The sequence below is a fragment of the Oncorhynchus masou genome, chromosome 21, assembly GCF_036934945.1.
Source record: "Oncorhynchus masou masou isolate Uvic2021 chromosome 21, UVic_Omas_1.1, whole genome shotgun sequence".
NCBI classification, from domain to species: domain Eukaryota; kingdom Metazoa; phylum Chordata; class Actinopteri; order Salmoniformes; family Salmonidae; genus Oncorhynchus; species Oncorhynchus masou.
The window spans coordinates 27,672,128-27,697,111 of record NC_088232.1 but is presented as its reverse complement, the minus strand read 5'-3'; the positions used below and the strand labels follow the sequence as shown (position 1 = coordinate 27,697,111).

The 24,984-nt window shown below is 39.3% G+C and overlaps 1 protein-coding gene across 1 annotated transcript in view; it reads right to left on the bottom strand.

Moving 5' to 3' along the window:
- LOC135507371 (uncharacterized protein C14orf132) overlaps positions 1-17,673 on the bottom strand; it is a 49,949-nt gene extending 32,276 nt beyond the window's left edge. The window contains exons 1-2 of the mRNA XM_064926923.1: positions 17,588-17,673; positions 17,409-17,462 (exon numbers count right to left, since the gene is read on the bottom strand). Coding sequence (XP_064782995.1) covers positions 17,409-17,435 — 27 coding nt within the window. The 5' untranslated portion in view covers positions 17,436-17,462; positions 17,588-17,673. The remainder of the gene's footprint in view (positions 1-17,408; positions 17,463-17,587) is intronic.
- Positions 17,674-24,984: the final 7,311 nt, after the last annotated feature.

The window sequence follows — 24,984 nt, the reverse complement described above, 5'->3', positions numbered from 1 at the left end:
GTTGTTTTTTTTAAGTCATGTTTTTAAAAAGCGATTTGGACTCAGTATTTGGTATCTGAAAGCCTGTTTTATTTCCACTCAGTTTGACTATAGCTAGGCCACAGTCTAGACTTGTGGTGTGGCTTATCTCCTTCTTTTACTCAATCTGTCATTGAGTAAATAAGTCACTTCCTGTGGCTGAGGCAAACTGAGGGAACATGTTGTCCGTCCTACACTCCTAGAACTATAAAGGCTTTTTTGGATTTCCCTGAAGGAGATCCCTCGGTAGAACCGAAGAACCAAAGAGACAGCCCTAAACGAACAATTTATGAACCCTTTTTTTCTGCAAGCGTAGTCTATAAATCTACTTCTCACAAAGCACTGGTGTGTTGATCAAATAAATAAGACCCACCTTTGTTTAGTCATTTTTATTGTAATGCTGACAGAAAACATGTTGTGCCTTCAACACAACTCATTCTATGATGCAGAAACTATGTAAATACTGTCAGTTAGAACACTTTATTATGGAAATCATTTTGAATGCCACATACTGTGCATACAGTGTGAGCTGATGTTCTTCACTTCAGCTGAAATATCACAATAAATGACAGAAGGCTATTTTATTTCCACCTAAATATTTATATGGATTTATTAGGGACACAGTTATTATCCAAAGCTTATCATTTGTAGACATATGCCTCCACTAAATACCCAATATTGTACCAAAACTCTACTTTCACTTTCTTCTCTCCCTAGCTGAGCGGGTCTGGTCCTATGAGCCTCAGCTGGCACAACTCGCTCATCTTATCTATCTAGGTTGGATTTCATTACAATTCACATCTTTCTCATATATTGTATTGCTTCCATCTGTTTCACTGTTCTGCCCTCCAGCTATTTATAAGAGAAGTTCTGCTAACAATGCATTACCTTATACGTTTTTCATCATGCCTTTAGGCGTTTGGGGGACTAGGTCTTGTGAAAATGTTGTTTTCATCCTTGGCTGGAGCTCTCTCTGGCACAGTGAAGGCTCCTCAGAGGAGGAAGGGGAGTACCATCCTACTCAGTGAATTGAATACAAATTTAAATAGTGAAACATGAAAAGAAGTTTGGATAAAACTATGCCAAATATTTTCACATAGTACTTTCTTGGGTAGCACAATGGTGTAGCCCGGAGGACAGATATTTTTCGACCTCCTCCGGGTACATTGACCAATAAGACTCATGGTTCTCACCCTTACCATAGACTTACACAGTAATTTTGACGACTTCCAGAAGACTTATCAGAGCTCTTGCAATATGAACTAATATCTTGTCCACCCAATCGAAGGATCAGAGTATTAATTTAGTACTGAAAGCATAAGTTACAGCTAGCTAGCACTGCAGTGCATAACATGTGGTTAGTAGTTGACTCAGAGAGAAAAATAATATAGTTCAACAATTTTGAACAAATTCATGTCCTCAAACTTTAAAGTATCAGCAGTGAGATTGAATGATATAAATACAGTTGAAGTCGGAAGTTTACATACACTTAGTTTGGAGTCATTAAAACTCATTTTTCAACCACTACACAAATTTCTTGTTAACAAACTATAGTTTTGGCAAGTCGGTTAGGACATCTACTTTGTGCATGACACAAGTAATTTTTCCAACAATTGTTTCCAGGCGGATTAACTTAGAATTCACTGTATCACAATTCCAGTGAGTCAGAAGTTTACATACACTAAGTTGACTGTGCCTTTCAACAGCCTGGAAAATTCCAGAAAATTATGTCATGGCTTTAGAAGCTTTTGATAGGTAAATTGACATCATTTGAGTCAATTGGAGGTGTGCCTGTGGATGTATTTCAAGGCCTACCTTCAAACTCAGTGCCTCTTTGCTTGACATCATGGGAAAATCAAAAGAAATCAGCCAAGACTTGAGAAAATTTTGTCTGGTTCATCCTTGGGAGCAGTTTCCAAATGCCTGAAGATACCACATTCATCTGTACAAACAATAGTACGCAAGTATAAACACCATTTGACCACGCAGCCATCGTACCGCTCAGGAAGGAGATGTGTTCTGTCTCCTAGAGATGTACTTTGGTGCGAAAAGTGCAAATCAATCCCAGAACAACCGCAAAGGACCTTGTGAAGATGCTGAAGGCAACAGGTACAAAAGTATCTATATCCGCAGTAAAACAAGTCCTATTTCGACATAACCTGAAAGGCCGCTCAGCAAGGAAGAAGCCACTGCTCCAAAACCACCATAAAAAAGTCAGACTACAGTTTGCAACTGCACACGGGGACAAAGATCATACTTTTTTGAGAATTGTCCTCTGGTCTGATGAAACAAAAATAGAACTGTTTGGCCATGAGGGACTGGTGCACTTCACAAAATAGATGACATCATGAGGAAGGACAATTATGTGCATATTGTCATGTCTTTACTATCATTAAATGAAGACTTTTAGTTTTTATCAAAGATTCTCTGCAGTTAGTATTACACAATTAAAATGATTAAACATGTAACTAATTAACTAGAAAGTCAGGGCACCAAGGAAAATATTAAGATTACAAAGTTATAATTTCCTAATATAACTTTTCAGATATTTTATATCTGATCAATTAGTCTTCAAATTAATGAATGATTTACTTTACCTCATGTTAGTCTCATTCCAAACGTCGTAAATGGTTGGTTATCTGCACGAACCCAGTCTTCACTATGAGTCATCCATACATCAATTGTCTTAAATCATTTATTTACTAACTAAGTAATTCAATCACAGAAGTGCACACACAAACAAACAAAGTAAATATGGTTACAAGAAATGATAGGGGAATGTGCCCTCGTGGGCTAAACTGGCATGGCGGCTTGTTCAACAAAAGGGCATTGGGGGGTCGACTGAGAAGTCACTACAGAGTCGATAATTATAACAATTGAAATACTAATCCAATCAATATATATATATATATTTACGCTCAGTGTGTCGTCTTGATCGCTGTTGAAATGTTTGGTTCTTTTGTAGAATTGTCCGTCTCTCTCTCTCTCTGTCTGTCATGGTTAGAGGGGATAGTTCAGAGCGACATTAATTAATGTTGTAGAATGGATGTTTCGGTGGTTGTCGTTCTTCGTGTTCAATGATACCGAATTCCTAGCTGCAGACTAGTAATTAATATCAAAGACTTGTTCTTATTCTGTCAGTATCGATAGTCTAAGAGTTTAACCACGTGGTATGGTTAAAAGATTCAGCAATGGTCTGTAACCTTTGTCCTCTCGTAACAGAGAAAAACATGGTCTAGTGAGAACTTCTCAAAGTTGGGGTTTTATTCGGAATTGCAGAAAAGGTCCTGTCCAAGGATGCCCGACCCTAACTGGGCTAATGGGCGGTCCTCTGATTTAGTTAAACTCAAAGGGGAATTGGAATTTCCTTCATTAAACAGTCCAAAATCACATTACACAATTTTACAAACAGTATCACCCTCACTCATTCATCTTATACAACAATTAGATGTAAACCTCATATCGGAGGCTATTATATAAACAGCGTTATGGTAGTGTGGCCGCACCGTCTCCCATGAGCTTCACCAAAATGTAACAAACGGACCAGTTCGTAGCTGGATTCTTCACCGATCTTTTATACCTTCTCCGGAACATAAATGTTGTTCGGACCTCAAGTTCTGTGAGATGGAAGAAATTCCTTTGTTCTCTATGAAACTTCACTCTGTCTCTATACTGTGTGGCCATGAGGCAGGGTCTTCCCTAGGAATTTACGACCTCTCTGACCACAGCAGCCTGGTTGTAAAAGACAGAGAGAGGGGGATGGTGCTCGCTGTACCCAAAGAGGGCAACGTCTGGTTGTAGTCCAGGATCCAGTTACAGAGGGAGGTGTTTAGTCTCAGGATCCTCAGCTTAGTGATGAGCTTTGGTGTTGAACTCTGAAACAAGTAGGTATTACAGACTCGGTCAGGGAGAGGTTGAACATTTCAGTGAAGACACTTGCCAGTTGGTCCGCGCATACTTTGAGTACACATCCTGGTAATTCATCTGGCCCTGCTGCTTTGTGAATGTTGACACAGTCATCCGGAACAGCTTGTGCTCTCATGCACGCTTCAGTGTTCCTTGCCTGGAAGCAAGCATAAAAGGAATGTAGCTCGTCTGGTAGGCTTGCGTCACTGGCTTTCCGCGGCTGGGTATCCCTTTGAAGTCCGTAATAGTTTTCAAGCCCTGTCACATCCGACAAGCGCCAGAGCCGGTGTAGTAGGATTCAATCTTAGTTCTGTATTGACGCTTTGCCTGTTTGATGGGTCGCCTGAGGGCATGGCGGGATTTCTTATTGGAGTCCGGATTAGTGTCCTGCTCCGTGAAAGCGGCAGCTCTAGCCTTTAGCTCGGTGCGGATGTTGTCTGTAGTCCAAAGCCTCCGGATTAGGATATGTACAGTATGTACGGTCACTGTGAGGACGATGTTGTCGATGCACTTATTGATGAAGCCGGGGACTGAGGTGGTATACTCCTCAATGCCCTTGGATGAATCCCAGAACATATTCCAGTCTGTGCTAGCAAAACAGTCCTGTAGCTTAGCATCCGCATCATCTGACCACTTCTGTACCAAGCGAGTCACTGGTGCTTCCTGCTTTGGGTTTTGCTTGTAAGCAGGAATCAGGAGGATAGAATTATGGTCAGATTAGCCAAATGGAGGGTGAGGGAAAGCTTTGTATGCGTCTCTGTGTGGAGTAAAGGTGGTCTACAGCTTTTTTCCTCTGGTTGCACATGTGACATGCTGGTAGAAATGAGGTGAAACGGATTTAAGTTTGCCTGCATTAAAGTCCCCGGCCACTAGGAGCACTGCTTCTGGATGAGCATGTTTTTTTGCTTATACAGCTCATTGAGTGCGGTCTTAGAGCTACCATCAGTTTGTGATGGTAAATAGACGGCTACAAATAATAGAGATGAGAATTCTCTTGGTAGATTTTGATTTGATTTGGATCTATTTTAGTCCCCATTTGTACTAATCTTCCAAGAGTCCTTAAACATTAAAATACAATTTATAATACAAACACACTTTCACATATAACACACTATTACAAACACACATAATATACTAGCATAATGACCCAATAAATGCTCAATCTAAAAAAAATGGATTCTTCATCTACTATAGTCCCACAACATTTCTATATACTATATTTAAATTGTTTTAAAATAATGTTTAAATGTATATATTGAAAGGTTTCTAGTTTGCTCAGTTAATTTATTCCATTTCTTTATTGCTCTAAATCGAAATGTTATTTTGCCTATTTCTCTTTTCTGTCTGTATAACGCATAGATGGTGGACAATCTATTCCTAGTATTTACGGAATGTCTGTCTCTTACTAACTGAATACCGTTGTGAATAGAACTTGGCCGTTTTAAATTATGTATATTATAAAATAAAATAAGCATGTTTTTTGCAATTATCTTGTTGATTGATGACCAACCAAGAACACTGCGCATGACTGCACCAGAAGAACCATTTCTCCACCTTAAAACAATCCGTGCTGCTTTATTCTGTGCATTCTGCAGCCTCCTAACTTCACTTGATTATGCATTTCCCCAGACCACCGAACAGTAGTTCACCTGACTCTCAATTAATGCTTGTGTTATTTGCTGAATAATTTTCCTGGTAAATATTTAGCTATCCTTCTGATTATGCATGCTAATATAATATATATATATATATATATATTTTTACATAGATTTGTTATTTGAGACGACCATGATAACCTCTTACATCTATGGGGGCGCTATTTCATTTTTGGATGAAAAACGTTCCCGTTTTAAACAAGATATTTTGTCACAAAAAGATGCTCGACTATGCATATAATTGATAGCATTCGAAAGAAAACACTCTGACGTGTCCAGAACGACCAAGATATTCTCTGTGCGTGCCCTAGAACGTGAGCTTCAGGCAAAACCAAGATGAGATGGCATCCAGGAAATGAGCAGGATTTTTGAGGCTCTGTTTTCCATTGTCTCCTTATATGGCTGTGAATGCGAGAGGAATGAGCCTGCCCTTTCTGTCGTTTCCCCAAGGTGTCTGCAGCATTGTGACGTATTTGTAGGCAGATCATTGGAAGATTGACCATAAGAGACCACATTTACCAGGTGTCCGCCCGGTGTCCTGCGCCGAAATTGGTGCGCAAAAGTCAGCTGCAAGTATTTTTCCATGGAATTTAGAGAAGAATACAGGCTTCCACGAACGATATATCAATGAAGAGATATGTGAAAAAACACCTTGAGGATTGATTCCAAACAACGTTTGCCATGTTTCGGTCGATATTATGGAGTTAATTCGGAAAAAGTTTGACGTTGTAGGTGACTGAATTTTCGGTTCGTTTCGGTAGCCAAATGTGATGTACAAAACGGAGCGATTTCTCCTACACACAGACGCTTTCAGGAAAAACTGCACATTTGCTATGTAACTGAGAGTCTCCTCATTGAAAACATCCGAAGCTCTTCAAAGGTAAATGATTTTATTTATTTGGTTATCTGGTTTTTGTGAAAATGTTGCGTGCTAAATGCTACTCAAAATGCTAAGCTAGCTTAGCATACTCTTACACAAATTAGTGAATTGCTATGGTTCAAAAGCAGATTTTGAAAATCTGAGATGACAGTGTTGTTAAGAAAAGGCTAAGCTTGAGAGTAGGCGCATTATTTTCATTTTATTTGCGATTTTCAGAAATCGTTAACGTTGCGTTATGCTAATGAGCCTGAGGCTTTAGTCACGATCCCGGATCCGGGATGGGGAGTTTCAAGAAGTTAAGTAAAGAGGTGGCCCAAGGCAGCTGCCCTGTGGTATTCCACAGTTTAACACATTAGGAGAAGAAAATTAACCATTGATATAGGTGGACTGTTTCCTGTCAGTTAGATATGACTGTACCCAATTAAATGCTACCTCCTTAAAACCATAATGCATTCATTTTGTCAAAATTATTCCATGATCCACTAAATCAAATGCTGCACTGAAATCTAAAAATAGTACACCTACAAATTTGCCATTATCCATAGCATTGAGCCACCGGTCAGTCATGTCAACCAATGCAGTGGTAGTGGAATGGTTTTTGCGATAAGCATGCTGATTGGCTGTAATCAGATCATTCTTTTCCATGTACTCCCACATTTGTCTACTCACAATACCCTCCAATATCTTACTGAGTGTAGGGAGTAGACTAATTGGTCGACTATTGGCAGGAGTAATGGGTTCTTTGCAGTCTTTCGGAATAGGACACAGTTTCGCATGCTTCCATACATTTGCAAATATCCCCTTTTCCAGTGACCAATTAAATATGTATCTCAGTGGAACTGCAATCTGGGGAGCAGCACAGCGAAGCAAAAAATTGTCCATAAGACCATAACCTGTAGATTTACCATCAGGTAATGACTTCAATGGGTTTAACACCTCCTCCACTGACACCGTTTGTAGACTAAAAGAGCAGATCTTATTGCTCATAATATGATCATCAATCCATTGGACAATAGCTTGTTTGGAAGAATGTGTGTCTACATTGTTGCTCAGTAATTTAATTTTCTGTGTAAAAAAAAATCCACAAAATGATTGGCAACATCAACTGGTTTTGTTATTATTCTCCCGTCAAACTCCACACTAGATGGGCATGATGAGATAGATGTACCAAGAAAGCCCTTAACTGCATTCAAAACCTTTTTAGAATCATTTTTACAATCAATAAAAGCATTGTTGTAAAATAACTTTTTTTTTCTTTCAGTTCAATTTAACTGCATAATTACGTAATGTTCTATAATTATGTTCATCAATTTCTAATTTTGACTTGGCTGCTAAGACTTTTGCCATATTTCTTTGAGAAAAAGCCTCACCCAGTTCATCATCAATCCATGGAGATGGACGGGCACCAACTGTACTCTTTCTTATAGGGGCATGATGGTCCATTACCTCCATGAGCAAATCAATAAAACATTCTGTTGCGTGATTTAAATCATCCTCTTGATAAATCAGCTCCCAGGGTACAGCAGCCAAATCATTTAGAAATAACTCACAATTAAATGTTTTAAAATGCATTTTGACCACAATCCTAGGGGGTTTCTTTGGAAAAATTGGTGTTCATGGTTATGGTCACAATATTATGGTCTGACCAGCCCACTGGCATTGATCTGGCTTTTAAGCATTGCAATGGTATATTACAGAAAATCAGATCAATGCATGTGTCTGAACGATGACCCAACTTAATTGGAGATCTAGTAGTATCATTAACCATTTGTTTCAAACCACAGTTCTTAGCATATCTCATCAATTTTGTTCTATTCGAATTATTGAGATCCTTCCAATTTATATTAAAATCACCCAAGATAAATACATCTCTGTTGCCATTTGTCGCCTGGTCAAACCCAGTACATAAGTCATCCAGATAAGACACAGTAGAGCTAGGAGGTCTATACACACATCCTACCAATACGGGTGCCTGGTGAGGCAGATGTACTTGAGCCCATAGTCCTCTATTTGACCTACATTAAGGTCATCCCTCCTCTTTAAAGGTACAGTGGGGCAAAAAAGTATTTAGTCAGCCACCAATTGTGCCAGTTCCCCCACTTAAAAAGATGAGAGAGGCCTGTAATTTTCATCATAGGTACACTTCAACTATGACAGACAAAATGTAGACCTGCAACAGGCTGGGAAGACTGAATCTGCAATAGGTAAGCAGCTTGGTTTGAAGAAATCAACTGTGGGAGCAATTATTAGGAAATGGAAGACATACAAGACCACTGATAATAAGCCTTGATCTGGGGCTCCACGCAAGATCTCACCCCGTGGGGTCAAAATGATCACAAGAACGGTGAGCAAAAATCCATGAACCACACGGGGGGACCTAGTGAATGACCTGCAGAGAGCTGGGACCAAAGCAACAAAGCCTACCATCAGTAACACACTACGCCGCCAGGGACTCAAATCCTGCAGTGCCAGACATGTCCCCCTGCTTAAGCCAGTACATGTCCAGGCCCGTCTGAAGTTTGCTAGAGAGCATTTGGATGATCCAGAAGAAGTTTGGGAGAATGTCATATGGTCAGATGAAACGAAAATATAACTTTTTGGTAAAAACTCAACTCGTCGTGTTTGGAGGACAAAGAATGATGAGTTGCATCCAAAGAACACCATACCTACTGTGAAGCATGGGGGTGGAAACATCATGCTTTAGGGCTGTTTTTCTGCAAAGGGACCAGGACGACTGATCCGTGTAAAGGGAAGAATGAATGGGGCCATGTATTGTGAGATTTTGAGTGAAAACCTCCTTCCATCAGCAGGGGCATTGAAGATGAAACGTGGCTGGGTCTTTCAGCATGACAATGATCCCAAACACACCGCCCGGGCAACGAAGGAGTGGCTTCGTAAGAAGCATTTCAAGGTCCTGGAGTGGCCTAGCCAGTCTCCAGAGCTCAACCCCATAGAAAATCTTTGGATGGAGTTGAAAGTCCGTGTTGCCCAGCAACAGCCCCAAAACATCACTGCTCGAGAAGAGATCTGCATGGAGGAATGGGCCAAAATACCAGCAACAGTGTGTGAAAACCTTGTGAAGACTTAGAGAAAATGTTTGACCTCTGTCATTGCCAACAAAGGGTATATAACAAAGTATTGAGAAACTTTTGTTATTGACCAAATACTTATTTTCCACCATAATTTGCAAAGAAATTCATTAAAAATCCTACAATGTGATTTTCTGGATTTTCTTTCCTCATTTTGTCTATCATAGTTGAAGTGTAGCTATGATGAAAATTACAGGCCTCTCTCATCTTTTTAAGTGGGAGAACTTGCACAATTGGTGGCTGACGAAATACTTTTTTGTTTCACTGTATATAGTATACTGCCCAACCCTAGTAAATAATACTTTTAAAAAAATCTTACACTCGTACCAAAATATATCATAAACTTAAAAATATAAATATAAATAAACTTCAGTTAGTGCTAAATACGTCTGCTAGAATCCTGACTAGAACCAAAAAATTATATTACATATTACTCCAGTGCTAGCCTCCCTACACTGGCTTCCTGTCAAAGCAAGGGCTGATTTCAAGGTTTTACTGCTAACCTACAAAGCATTACATGGGCTTGCTCCTACCTATCTCTCTGATTTGGTCCTGACGTACATACCTACACGTACGCTACGGTCACAAGACGCAGGCCTCCTAATTGTCCCTAGAATTTCTAAGCAAACAGCTGGAGGCAGGGCTTTCTCCTATAGAGCTCCATTTTTATGGAACGGTCTGCCTACCCATGTCAGAGACGCAAACTCGGTCTCAACCTTTAAGTCTTTACTGAAGACTCATCTCTTCAGTGGGTCATATGATTGAGTGTAGTCTGGCCCAGGAGTGGGAAGGTGAACGGAAAGGCTCTAGAGCAACGAACCGCCCTTGCTGTCTCTGCCTGGCCGGTTCCCCTCTTTCCACTGGGATTCTCTGCCTCTAACCCTATTACAGGGGCTGAGTCACTGGCTTACTGGGGCTCTCTCATGCCGTCCCTGGAAGGGGTGTGTCACCTGAGTGGGTTGATTCACTGATGTGGTCATCCTGTCTGGGTTGCCCCCCCCCCCCTTGGGTTGTGCCATGGCGGAGATCTATGTTTATGTGTCGGGGGGCTGGGGTCAGTTTGTTATATCTGGAGTACTTCTCCTGTCCAATTCGGTGTCCTGTGTGAATCTAAGTGTGGATTCTCTAATTCTCTCCTTCTCTCTCTCTTTCTCTCTCTCAGAGGACCTGAGCCCTAGGACCATGCCCCAGGACTACCTGACATGATGACTCCTTGCTGTCCCCAGTCCACCTGGCCGTGCTGCTGCTCCAGTTTCAACTGTTCTGCTGCTCCAGTTTCAACTGTTCTGCCTTATTATTATTCGACCATGCTGGTCATTTATGAACATTTGAACATCTTGTCCATGTTCTGTTATAATCTCTACCCGGCACAGCCAGAAGAGGACTGGCCACCCCACATAGCCTGGTTCCTCTCTAGGTTTCTTCCTAGGTTTTGGCCTTTCTAGGGAGTTTTTCCTAACCACCGTGCTTCTACACCTGCATTGCTTGCTGTTTGGGGTTTTAGGCTGGGTTTCTGTACAGCACTTTGAGATATCAGCTGATGTACGAGGGCTATATAAATAAATTTGATTTGATTTTGATCATATTTTGCATCATCTACAAAGTGTAAGAGTTTGTTTTGTAATATTTATGCCAGATGCTCATGTTAAACATATTTTCAGATTGTCACATAAAGTGTTAGCTTCTTGCCAGCTGAATGCTAGGGCTCTCAGAACCACATTGTGGAGTTGGTAAGATTATTTGAAGGGTGAGAGATTTTCAGAATGGCATTCTGTTTCATGAAAAGCTTCAGGTTTTTAAAATTTTGTTTCATTTTTTAATTGTAATTTATATTGTGAAATGTCGCTTCCCCCAGAGCTCTATGGGTTAGATGAGGATCTATTGTTCCATGTGGGGTTAGCGTATCACGTGGACAGTGTGTTTGTAACTATTCACATTGTTCTATGACAAAATGCATTTGTATTTTTCATGCAAGATATAATTTTGATAATGGACATCTTGTACTCAGACATTTGAACTGTTAGAAAGTCTATTCTAACTGTGAACATTGTGGTCTGTAATTTCTTTTCTTTTTTTTATAGAAAGCAGAGCCACCACCATTTATGCATTTTACTTTGTACTTATTGTACTCAGATTGTTTTTATGCACTTTACTAAACATAGTTACTTCACTTGATTGTGATTTAGACTGAACTTTACCTTATGGTGACTTCACCTTGTGGTGATTTCCCTCATACATTTTCCTATTTTAAATTGAATCTTCGACAGAATAAATAACCCCAAATAAATGTTTGTCCTGTGCTGGGTTTATGTTCGTAAGGGTACATAAACTATTAAAAACTATGTTGCACGCGGCTGAGTGGTGTTTTAAAATACTGCATGCGATATGAACCTCTTGCGATATGGATATTGCAAATGTAAATATTGTGATTTCGATGTGAATTTGATTAATTGTGCAGCCCTAGTTGACCCAAAGCTGGGGGATAAGGAGAATGGCTCTACCCAGTTTGTCAGCACAGACGAGCGTGAGGGGATGCCCAATGGGCTGAAAAGTGCTCCCTGGATTGATGAGAGTCTGTAGAGCTCTGGATAGATGGAGTCATAGGGTTCTGGATTGATGAGAGTCTGTAGAGCTCTGGATAGATGGAGTCATAGAGTTCTAGATTGATGGAGTCTGTATCGCTCAGTGTGTTACATCTGTCACTGGGACCATGGCTTTGGCTGACTTTATAGGACCAACATAGTCTAGAGCACTTACATCCCGACATGGAACCACACATAATACATTAGCCCTGCATCACTGAGTGATCGATGGGAGGTCACAACTCAGTTTACACTAAATCAACGATGAGTAAATACTGTCCCTTTGGCTTAAATTCTGTAGGTTATGGTATTTATAATTTCATAATTGTGTCTATTCTAGACAGAATACATTATTATTGCTCTCAACTTAGCAATCAAGATCCATGGGGTTATGATTGTCACCTATTAATCCATGTTCTGTAATGCTTGAAGACGACTCTACTTTTGACCTAATGAAGTATGGCTTTTTCATTTGTAATTCAAATAGTATCAAAAAAACAAAAAGGTTGCATTGTTTGAGCACTTCTATCGAAGGTTATTTTACAATGAAAGTGGCAACTTTCAGTTACCTAACCTCACTGAACTTGAGCACTGACAAATACAGTACAGAAAAAAAACTAAAAACTTTGATTTACTGTATGCCTGAGACCTTTAGGCTGAGGAAGTCTTGTTGGGTAGTCAGCATCAAAACTGATCTCCCTGTAATGCATAATGCAAAATATCTGTTACAAGGACAATTAACCTAAATTCTTTGCTTGAAGCTTTACTGAAGGATTTTTCCAATATATTATGTACAATGTTATCTCTGTTCAAGGGTCCCATGCTTAGTCTATTCTCTCTACATAGTCTCTGTGGTAGACTACACCACATACGTAAGTATTACAGTAACTTAACAGTATCTATGTGGCCTACACAACCCTCTCCCCAGCCACTATCTACTGCTGGACAAAATCCCCAGCTAACCATGCAGCCTGCATTAGAAAAGCTCAGCTTCTCTGGAACTTCTATTCTCTGTAGGAAAGAGACTTGTGATGACATCAGTCATCTTTTGGAGACAAAGTGAGGGTAGAAGGTCAATTGGTTTTCAGCAGTGCTGGTACACTGAGATGGATGAACAAAAAAACACCCATGTTTTCTCATCGCAAAGTCAAGACTCCGATTTTCTGGATTTTTCTTTCTCATTTTGTCTGTCATAGTTGAAGTGTACCTATGATGAAAGTTACAGGCCTCTCTCATCTTTTTAAGTGGGAGAACTTGCACAATTGGTGGCTGACTAAATACTTTTTTGCCCCACTGTATGTCACGTTCTGACCTTAGTTCCTTTGTTTTTGTCTGTGTTTTAGTATGGTCAGGGCGTGAGTTGGGGTGGGCAGTCTATGTTTGTTTTTCTATGTGGGTTTTTGAGTTCGGCCTAGTATGGTTCTCAATCAGAGGCAGCTGTCAATTGTTGTCCCTGATTGAGAATCATACTTAGGTAGCCTGGGTTTCACTTAAGGTTTGTGGGTGTTTGTTTCCGTGTGAGTGTTTGGGCCACACGGTACTGTTTCGTTTTGTTCACATCGTTTATTGTTCCAGTGTTCAGTTTGTTTATTAAAAAGACATGAACACTTATCACGCTGCACCTTGGTCCTCCTTTCTATCTCCAGATGACATCCGTTACAATATATATATACAATATATATATATATATATATAATGGCTGAGGCGGAATCAGTGGAATAGTGTCAAATACATCAAACATGTAGTTTGATGCCATTCCATTAGCTCCGTTCCAGACATTATTATGAGCTGTCCACCCCTCAGTAGCCTCCGCGGTCTAAAGCATGTTAGAAAACGCTCCAAAATACTCCAAACTAACTCATATTTAATCAGAATCCCATTCTGAATATTGTCTCTGCAAACAATTTTTTTTATTCCACTGTCACCATAAATTCACAACTGCATTTTGCTGTTGTTGTCGTAAACGCCATCATTCTCATGAATTGTGAAAATTAGAATAATCTTTCAGTCAGAGTACTACTGTATGCAGCTTTAACTAGCTCACATGTTATGCATACAGTAGTAAAATGCCTGTGCTGTTCCATTGAACAGTGTCAATACCAGTTTAATTAAGTCAATCCGATCCATCAACGGAATGGCCCATAACCTGTTAAACTCTGGGTGGTTGTTTTGGAAATCGAAATAAAATCTTACTGCTGGCAATGTCATAAGAATCTCCCTGATTGCTAAAGTAATTTTAAGATGTCAGGCTTGAAAATCCGTTCAGCCATTTTGGCACAGTGACTCACTACCCAAACTAGAGGCAACTGGTTTCAAGTGGCTACGAGACATTATGTGATCTCCTACTGTTATCTAGTAGACAAAAACAATGCACAAACTCTGCACTTAAAAATGGCTGTGCTCTCATGGAAATTTGTGCATGGTTAGAGTGCCACCATTAGGGAAAGGATCTTACTTTTTTTTTAAATCCTTTATACATTCAAATCTCTTATTTAATTGGGGAATTAAAATTAAATACACCTATCTATGTCTAATTGACTAATGAGTCATAATGACTCTTTGAGACAATGACAATTATACAATTATACCTTATATTACTTAACAGATGTTTGAGCATATCAGAGGAATTTTGTTCAGCTCACCGGTGTCCTTGGATTTTCTTTACCACTATTGTACCTAAATTCTATCCCACTTGGAGTTGTTTTTATATCTAAGACAAATGTCGCTCCACCTGAGCAGATGAATGAAAACCGCCCTGATTAAATCTGAAAATGAGCAAGTGTTGTGGAGACCAATCTGAGCCTGTCCCACACCATTTTAGTAGTTTAGTACACTTCAAATGAAGCACTTTGAATGGGTTCATATAAGATCATTAGGCTACAAAAACATTTCTATTGCCTGACCCCGCAACAACATTTTGGTGCAACCAAATCATAGGCTTGTGCCACCAGCTGAAAACATTAGGAAAAAGTTAGAATGGAGCCTGTGTGTACTGTCTCACATAGAATATAGAACATGTAAGTTACAGGATCTGTTTGCTTTATAGTCACGAAATAGTCATGTTACTAAATGAAATATGCCAAGGTGTTAGAAGTGAAAGTAATCCAAAAGTAATTGAAATTACTACTTCATTTTTCATGTAACTAAAGCAGTAATGGACTACATTTTTCAGATAATACACCCAACCCTCCCCACATGTCAGTAGCAATATACAGGTAACTGCCAAAATAAAGGAAACACTGACGTAAAAAGTTTCTTAAATAGGGTGTTAGGCCAACACGAGCCAGAACAGACTGAATACACAATAGACTAAACAAGTGTCTGGAACTCTATTGGAGGGATCCGACACCATTCTTCCATGATAAATTCCATCATTTTGTGTTTTGTTGATGGTGGTGAAAAATGCGGTCTCAGGCACCGCTCAATAATCTCTCATAAATGAGAATGGTGTTAGGTTGAGATCAAGTGACTGAGAAGGCTATGGCATATGGTTTACATCGTTTTCATGATCATCAAACCATTCAGTGACCACTCATGCCCTGTGGATGGGGGCATTGTCATCCTATGGGGGCAAAGCCATCCCTTCTCGTACATTTGGTTCCTTGGAAGTTGTGGGAAAATGTGTTTTTGGTTTAACTTTGGCTGTGGAAAGAAAGCCATACATTTCCTGACTGGTAAAACTGAATGTTTTTTTTAAACGTTCTGAGAACAGAAGTGAACATTTTGCCTGTTCTGGGAACTTTTAATCCTTACTTTTCAGCGAGGTTCTGAGAACATTTTACTCTGTTTCCTTTAAAGTTTTCCTGGGAGGTGTTATTAACACTGAGGATGAAAATGATAGGTTATTTGGAGTTTTTTTTTTACTTCCTTAAAATGTTCACTGAATGTTTCAATAGCACTGCAAACTTATTTTGGGTTGACTTTTTATCAAACTCCAAGCACAGATAGGACACCTGGAAATGAATTTCCTTAGGCATTAATCATTCAGATATATATAACTAAAGCAGTAATGGACTACACACATATATATATATATATGGCATCAGTGATATTCAAACCTATAACCTTCTGTTCTTTATCCATGGAATTAGTCCACTGCACCAACAGGATGGAGCTAGCATGCCATGCTTTTTTTACACATACAAAGCTGTTAGTGGGCACAGCCAACACACCTGAACACAATTAACAAGATAGAGGATAGAGTTTTGTTGACGCTGAACATATATTTTCAAATTACATTCTTAGAACTTTCTCTGAAAGTTACTAAAGTGTTTGTGGTTTTTAATGGAGTTTTCTTAACATTCTCTGAACAATTTGAGAACATAACTTTAAATAGAACCACAAACGAAATGTTATGCTGAAGTACTGACATTCCCAGAGAAGAACATTGTTTCTTAACATTCTTTGAACTATTGCCAATGTCAAACCAGTAGAAGAAGATTTCTAGAACACTACCAAAATTGAAATGTAACCATGTTTGACATTTTTGAAAACGTTCTGTTAATGGAATGAAATGCCAAGAAAGTAATGTTTTGTCAAGTTCCTTAAATGTGCTGAGAATGTTCCAAAACCAAGAAACTATCCTACACCATTGCCAAAAAGTTTTGGGAAGGTTGTATGCAAAATTACCATAGGACAATCACGCTCTGACCAAGCTCTAAAAAACATATTGTTCTCAGAACGTTATGTGCTAGCTGGGATGGTAGCCAAAATAATGGCATGCCCTGCATTTTTATACATGACGATAAGCATAATGGAATGTTAGTTGCTTAATTAACTCTGGAACAACACTTGTGTTGAAGCATTTGCTTTCAATATACTTTGTATCCTTCATTGACTAAAGTTTTTCCATCATTTTGTCATTTACCCGTAGTTGACAACATACAAATACAGGTAGGCAGCCTACCCTTGTAATGGTCAATTTAACATGCGGTACATTGAAACCGACATAAACAAGGATTTTCAACATGTATTCTAATAGGGGAGTATCTGTCAGAAGAACTAGCGTAATGTCCAAAAACCGTAGTATTTTAGAGACACTGTATAGCTTGCTCAAAAAGAGTGACATATCTATCCATCTTACCCTAACAGCTCTACAGATAAATAAAATAGCCTATAATTTGCAGAAAATCACGTCAACGTCCACAGTGTCCACCACTAAAAACAACAATGCCACGCCCTCACATTTTAGAAAATAAAGTTAAGTCAGGGTTCGCTTTGTAACCACTTGTTTGCTAAATAAACCACTTACTAACACAAACACAGCGCGTATTCTTACCTGTGCAGCTATAAATGAGAGATCCATACTGTTGCTCTAGTCAAGACAACCAACCTACGCACCCAAAAAGAAGAATTGTAGTTTATTTTATTCCCAAAAACAGCATTGGTCTACTTGTGACAAGCAGTCTTCAGGTTCAGTCTAATTTAATGTGAAAAACATGTCGAGCAATTACATACAAACGGCAATTTTGTAGCGAGAGGTTGAGAAGTCTTCAGGTCCACATCTGCGCGAGCATAGAGCGGGAGAATGCGATGTGAGCGTGGGAGACGAGAGAAGAAGCGGGCACGGTGAATGATGCTCTGTGTACTGTGTTCTCGAAGTCACATTATGGATGGAGGCGGGTGAACAACAAGCTCTCTATCCCTCTCTCTTTCTCTATTAGACTCCTACTTTTACCCAGTTAGAATCGAGTACCCTACTTCTTGCTTGAAACATAATGTTAAGCTGTCAATCATGTCGGAATAGCCTAATTCTCAAATGTATGTTCCATATGTGGGTCCTGGCAGACGTTTTTCAGTGACAGACTAGGCTACCAAAGATAAGGACAGGTAATAAAGGAGCATGACTTGAATTTTATTTTTCAATATTCCCATGCTGTTCATATTACATTGATACAGAGAAGACCTGGCCTATACTCTCTGCCTACATGCTTGAGTCAAATGTAGTCCACACAAACTTGGACAGTAGTTACTGTCACATTGATATTCATAAGAGCCTCCCCTGTATCTCCAAACAGTGGAGGCTCCTGAGAGGAGGAAGGTGAGGACCATCCACCTCAGTTAATTTAATAAAAAGTGAAACATTAAAAAAGTTATCCTTTTTAGATTAAACCATACTAAATATATTCACGGCACCAAATCATTTATTAAAACACAGTTTCAATTGTAAACTCTAACCCGGACGACGCTGGGCCATTGTGCGCCGCCCTATGGGTACACTGACTTCAATACAAAACCTAGGAGGCTCATGATTTTCACCCCCTTCCATAGACTTACACAGTAATTATTACAACTTCCTGAGGACGTCCTCCAACCTATCAGAGCGCTTGCAGCATGAATTGACATGTTGTTCACCCAATCAAAGAATCAGAGAATTAATCTAGACTGAAAGCATAATCTAGCTAGCTAGAACTGCAGTGCATATAATGTGGTGAGTCGTTGACTCAAAATGAGAGAAAGACAATAGTTGAACAGTTTTGAAAAACAAATATTTACCCTATTCAAACACCCGGCTCAAACAGAGAGGGATGCTATGTTAGCTAGCTGGCTATAGTTATCCAACACTGGAACTCTTCCAAGTCAAGGTACGGTTTTTATTTTTATTAATTTATTGCCACTGGAGCCCACTGGTGTAGCTGCTAAACTGCTTTATGACTGTACACTGTACTGCATGATTGTAGTTGGATACTAACGTGTTAGTTCTAGTATGTTGACTATGAAGTGACAACGATGTAGGCTGTGTGTAGTGGTTAGCGGTCATGATATGAATGTTTGGCTCTGAAAGGTTTTTGCACCTGGTCACAGAAAGCTGATGTGTTTTGCACTGAAATAAATCCACAAGGGAAGGGAATAGGTGAAAGGACGAAACCAGCATAGACATACCTGAATTTGTCCAATAGAAACTCTCATTTGCAACTGTTGGACTAATGATTACACCTAGATCAGCTAGATGCAGGCAAGAGTGTGCAAGGCGGTATTGAATGTGTCACTGTCTGTTACCTTGATTACTCAAAATTCTTTCATTCATAGGCTAGGTTGTAGCAATCTCATGATTTGAGTATGATGTAAATGCCTTAACCTATCGATGTTCCATTGAGCTGGGTGAATGGAATATGAATGACAGTCATCCAATATTCTGTAATAGAAATAAGGCTATGCTCCCTCAAAAAAATAATCCTCCCTCAATGGCACCGAGCACCACTGTCTCCAAATACTCATTGATTAGGCTCCTTAGTTTTGGAGAATAACTCTCAATGGAATTCAAGTGTAATCAATCAGAACACTTGAATGCTACCTGGTAACCTGGGAGTAAAATAAATGGAACTACTGTACCTTGGATTGGGACTAGGTGGAATACTCAGTCTAAGTGTACACATGATTTCCTTTCACACATTACATAGCTGATCTCCATTGGCTTTGATACGGCACGTTTCACAGTACCTTTGGGTTCACTAAATTACAGGTTTGAGCTGGTCAGACAGTAATCAGAAAAGAGTAATATCTTCTGTAACTATGACCCCAAAGGGGTACTACTCAGGTAGTTCACCCTTTGACCCAAGTTCTATTGTTGAATATGTAGGGAAAGATAAATAAAAAACCCAGATATAGCGAGTTAGCTGTAAGTTTCATGACTGTCACAAACCGGCTCAAAGCCCGTAACAAAAGGCAGACAATGTGGAGATAAGGAGTAACAAAACATATATTTATTAAATAAAGAAAACTAAGCACAATATACAATGGTGTGTGTGTATAATCAGTAATCAGTAGTGTAAGTGAGTGTTTTAATGTGATAATGCAGGGTGTTGAAAGGTGCCAAAGCAAACAACCAAAAACCAACAAGATACACAACAAAATCTATAAAGGTGTCTGCATGGAGACAGTCTCCTTCATGAATGGGGAAGTGGTGTATTTATCCCGGGGCACATCGGGCCCAGGTGTTTCCCATGTAGCTGACGACCCTCCCAACTCCGCCCACCGGCATCCTAATAAGGAAACAAGAACAAAGAGAGAATATGGCAGACAGAGTGGGAGGGTTGTCACACTGACGAAATACAAAATGTTTTGAAACCTCAAGCATTCTTTGGCCTATTACTTTCAATGGAGAGGAGGGAGGGATACCTTTTGAGGCAGTAAATTAAAGGTAGGAAGATAAATTATGTTAAAGGAGGGAGATGAAAGTGAGGGAATGGACCTGCTGGGGACCTTTATGACCTTGATTCTATCTTACAATGTGTTTTTGATCATTTTAGTTGAGTTTTGCCATGTAGGAGATGAGGCAGACATACCGGATCAGCAGTTAGGTTCCTTCTCAGTCTCTTTGTTTCTCTTTTTGCTGAGCACACATCCAATCCCTTAGTGAGTGAGTGGGATTTAGCTTCCGTTCAGCTCTCACAGAAGAACTCAGACCCAGCTGTTGATTAGACTTTTTACTCATACGTTCTGGTCCCAGTTGTTGTTTTGAATGTACAGTTTTGTTTGAAAATTCAGACAGGTCACCCGTTATAAAACTCCGTATTTGACATCATCCATGTCTGAGGACACAGAGAGATTACATGGAAATCAGCCAGTAGGGGCAGCAGTGAGCTCTGTTACCTTCAAGAAGGTAAGCATCTGCCTTTGATTCCAAAGGATGCAAGTTCGAATCCAGCGATAGAAAGCTTTTCATATTTTTGTTTTAAGCTTATCCCAAACCTTAAAAATGCTGAGTTAATCCCTAAACTAAACCTTAAACACTTCGAAATTTGACGTTTGGAACAACTCTGAAATGTGATGTTTGAGAAACATGGATGAACTCTGACGCGAGACTGTGAGAGCTGGTTGCGAAAATGACGACACCAGGAGTTTCAGGCGTAACATGAACCACAGACATCCTGTTGTAGGGAGGATAAACACTTTTAGTAACCCACTCTTGTGCAGGCAGTACTGCACTGAAGATGTTCATATCTGACTTACAGAAGAGAGGTCAAAGCTGGGGTTATTATAGACAAGCTGTAAGTTATTACTGTCAGCATCTCATAGAATACTGAAAACAGTGGGTGGTAATCTGCCCTAACTCAAAAAAGAAAGAAATATATAACACCAAAACAATGTAAGAGAGACTAGACTACTTAACAAACGGCATCAACCCATGTTGTTTCAGCTTGAGCATTTTAATGAGCTGGGCTGCCACCTGATAAACATTTATGAATGCCTGCTGCCTGTGGCTGACTGATTCTGTTATTCCTGTCACAGAGCAGCGATAAGAGATCCAGTGCACAGCCATTGTTTTTATATACCTGTGTCTCTCTCTCTCTCTCAGTGTGAGGTCACACTCTCTGAGCACTACTAAACATCCTCGATCTTGGGGGACATTTGTTGTGCCTTAATTTGACTGATGTAGCTCTGTGGGTAGGAACCATATGAATAGCATTAGTATCGAAATTGAAGACTAATTCATCTAAATGCAATATGAAGCAGCCAGACAGGAATGTTGGACCAAAACCTTGAGGGAGATGAGGTTTTATGGGAACACACAGCCACCTTGGCTTAGTATTTGACAAAGCAGATGGAGGGATTAGAAAATGTATGGTCCTCTTGCCACAAGCATACAAACCTAGATACACAGTACCTAGACCCAGACATAGACACATGTACTGGTGCACAAAAACATACATCACTGCTTTTGGCCCTTGCCTACTCTCTCTTTGTTTGCTTCATGTCAATTGATGCATACCCAAAGAGGTAAAAAATGCATTATTAATGCTCAGCTGAATATATTGAAATTAATCATGTATGTGTTTGTCCATGAGAAACCTAGCGGGATTTAGTTCTACACAACATTCATAACATTTTGTATTCAAGAGACCTCTTTCAAGTGCACATATAGTAATTTTTTACCCAGAAACACAGTTTGGCTTCAATTGTTGAAGCTGCAGATAATGTCTACTGTATGAAATTACTGTATATTGAAGCTTAATATCTAAAGATGCATGTTGTGAATTCATGTAAGCTATATAGGGCTTGTTAAAAGCTTGTCTTTGGCACAAGGCTTAGCAGTTATGAAAGCACATCATACTGTACATCAACTTCGTTGGAATGCAAAGTAGATCTGCTGAAAATGTTTTGCAGTAATTGATGTGCATTTTAATAAAACACTACAAGCATTTTCAGCAACTCCTCAACTCCCTTTGGGACTTTATTTGAATTATTTACCACAACACCTACTATACAGTCCAAGGACAGCTTAAGAAGTTAAACAGTGAGCACAATAGCATACTCTGTAAGAAAATATATTTAGTCACTTACATTAAGAAGACACACACCTTAAAATATAAATAATGAGTGTGTTTATTTGTTTTGTATACCGGATGTGTGTACATCTGTGTGAGTATATCTAATGTTTTCTCAGTACTGTATATAGAACATGTCATTGGCTATGGAATCAACAACCTGGCTACCAAGCTGAATTGCACAAGCTTTCATATGTGTTTACCCTTCCCTGTGTGTATATGCTAACATAGCGAATACATTTTAAAATGATATATTATCTGAAGAGTGTCTTTGAATTCTTTTAAAGATCAAAATGGTTAAACAAGCTCTTGTTGAAGATTTGATGTTCAGAGGTTTTTTTGGTCACGTCTTTGAAGTTACCATGTGAACCATCAAGCCATTGCATATGTAACAACATTCCTTGGAATTGCATGTCTAACCTTTTCCAACCCTATACCCTTCGTGACAACATGTGAATGTATTTCCTCTTAGGGAGGAAACATCTTTGCAAATTATATTCCATTTGAGTTGTGTGAATGAGAATAGCACTGCAGTGTGTTTGGCCCGGTAAGAGGAACAATCTAATCCTTTACTATTTCCTATTGAAAACAAAATATGAATATTTAAAAGTTATCATAGAAATGATCTACCATCACTAGTAGGTTTGAATCTGCTATGGTGTATTCCCTCATGTTTTGACAAGGGACAGTAATAGCTTGACACATTATTTGCCCTTTGGGTTTCGCCATTAAGTGCCACAAATTATCTTAAGTTATACCACTGCTGTTGCCTCAGGTCAGGGCTAACCTATCTGTTTCATCTTTTCTCTCAAATGACCTGAAGGGATTAGCTGCACTCTCTTAATCAGTTTGACAATACACTTACTAAAGTAAGCTCCCAAGCCATGAGTATGTGAAAGAAAAATAAGCATTTTTCATGTAAAAAAAGAAGAAGATCCAACCTGTCTTTGCACAAAGAACAAGTTAAGTGTAGTACGACACTTACATTATGAAGTCAGTTCATTCCAACCCTCTCACCTGACTAATTTATGGGTTAATTGGGTTGTCTTATTGGATTAATATTTCATGGAAGCCTGTTTATATTAATTTCCTCCTCGATGTAAAATAATAATGTATGTCAAATAGAATAGGTTTTAATGTACAGCTTGTTGAATATATATGTATTGGAAGGTTTATTGAATAGCTTTAGGATAATTTTCTATAATGAAATCATCTGAATGAGCATTTGTAATACTGTCAGTCCTCCATAATGTAGGGACCAAACCTTTTAGACAGTGCAGGTAGGCCACTGTTGGGGACTAGGAGTGAACAGCTAATATTGTTCTGTATTGATATTGCATCAAGTGTCATCAATGTTTCAGCCTCAGACAACACGTTGCACTTAATATATCTGAGTACTGCTACTTAAAATGAATTTGTTGTCATTACCCAAACCGATGGAGTCACTGTGACCCTGTAGGTCAGGGGTGTCAAAGTCAAATGGACGGAGGGCCAAATAAAAAATTTAGCTACAAGCCGAGGGCCGGACTGTTCGAATGTTCATTGAAAAATTTTTAAATGACGCATATAGTCTAGTGAACCTAATTGAACCTACTGAAAACCTAACAAATATATTCCAATATGATCAGATAAATAAAGCAATATTTTCTTATGGCTCTGTCAGTAATCTTTAATTTTCAACAGACACAAAAGACAAATTTCCTTTATATAAAAATCCCCATAACATGAACATTAAATGAAAGAAACCGGTATTCAAGGCACCATCAGTAGCCTATATTTTCTATTTTAGCAAAAGTGGGCTAAATTTACTTCAAAGAAAAAAACAATAATAGCAATTTTCTATCATCCACTCAACTGAAATATTTTTAAAATATAATTGGATTGAAATACAATAAAATAAAGTGCAAAAATCTATTAATCAAAAACAACACTTTGTTTAAGGAGAAGTAACATGCAGTGAAAACAAATATTAAACTTTAACTTTTAAACTTGAACTGAGTAAAAACTCTAAATATGTGATTGCACAGTAATGTTCACTTGTTTGAGGTTGAGGGTGATACTTGGTGGTGTCCCATCTTTTCCACAAGTTCATCAATGTTCGGGGTAAGGCTCTGAGCTGAGGAAATCCTCAGAATTGAGTGGAGGTGTTCAGCAGTAAGTCGACTTCTGTGTGATGTTTTGTTCAGGTTCATCAAAGAAAAAAGTTGTTCACACAGGTATGTGCTGCCAAACATAGACAACGTTTGAGCAGCCTGGATGCGCAGCTGGGGCATTGTGTCGGGGAGGAAACGGGCGAACTCCGCAGCACCCACTGCCGCATATTTTGCCCTCAGTGCATTGGAGGTCAATCAACTCCATTTGGAGGTTTGGTGGTGAGCTTTCCACGTCAACAGCAAATGGGTTACCGAGCAGTTCCAACCTGCTTTTTTGTGCTTCAAAGTCAGCAAATCGGCGTCGAAAGTCAGCGGCAAGCATACCTATTTTATCAGCCAACTGTGCGCTCGGGAACGCACTGGTAGAGAGCTTCTCTTTCATGGTCTGGCAGCTGGGAAAGTGGCTCAAATTTTCTTTCCGCATCTGCGTCTC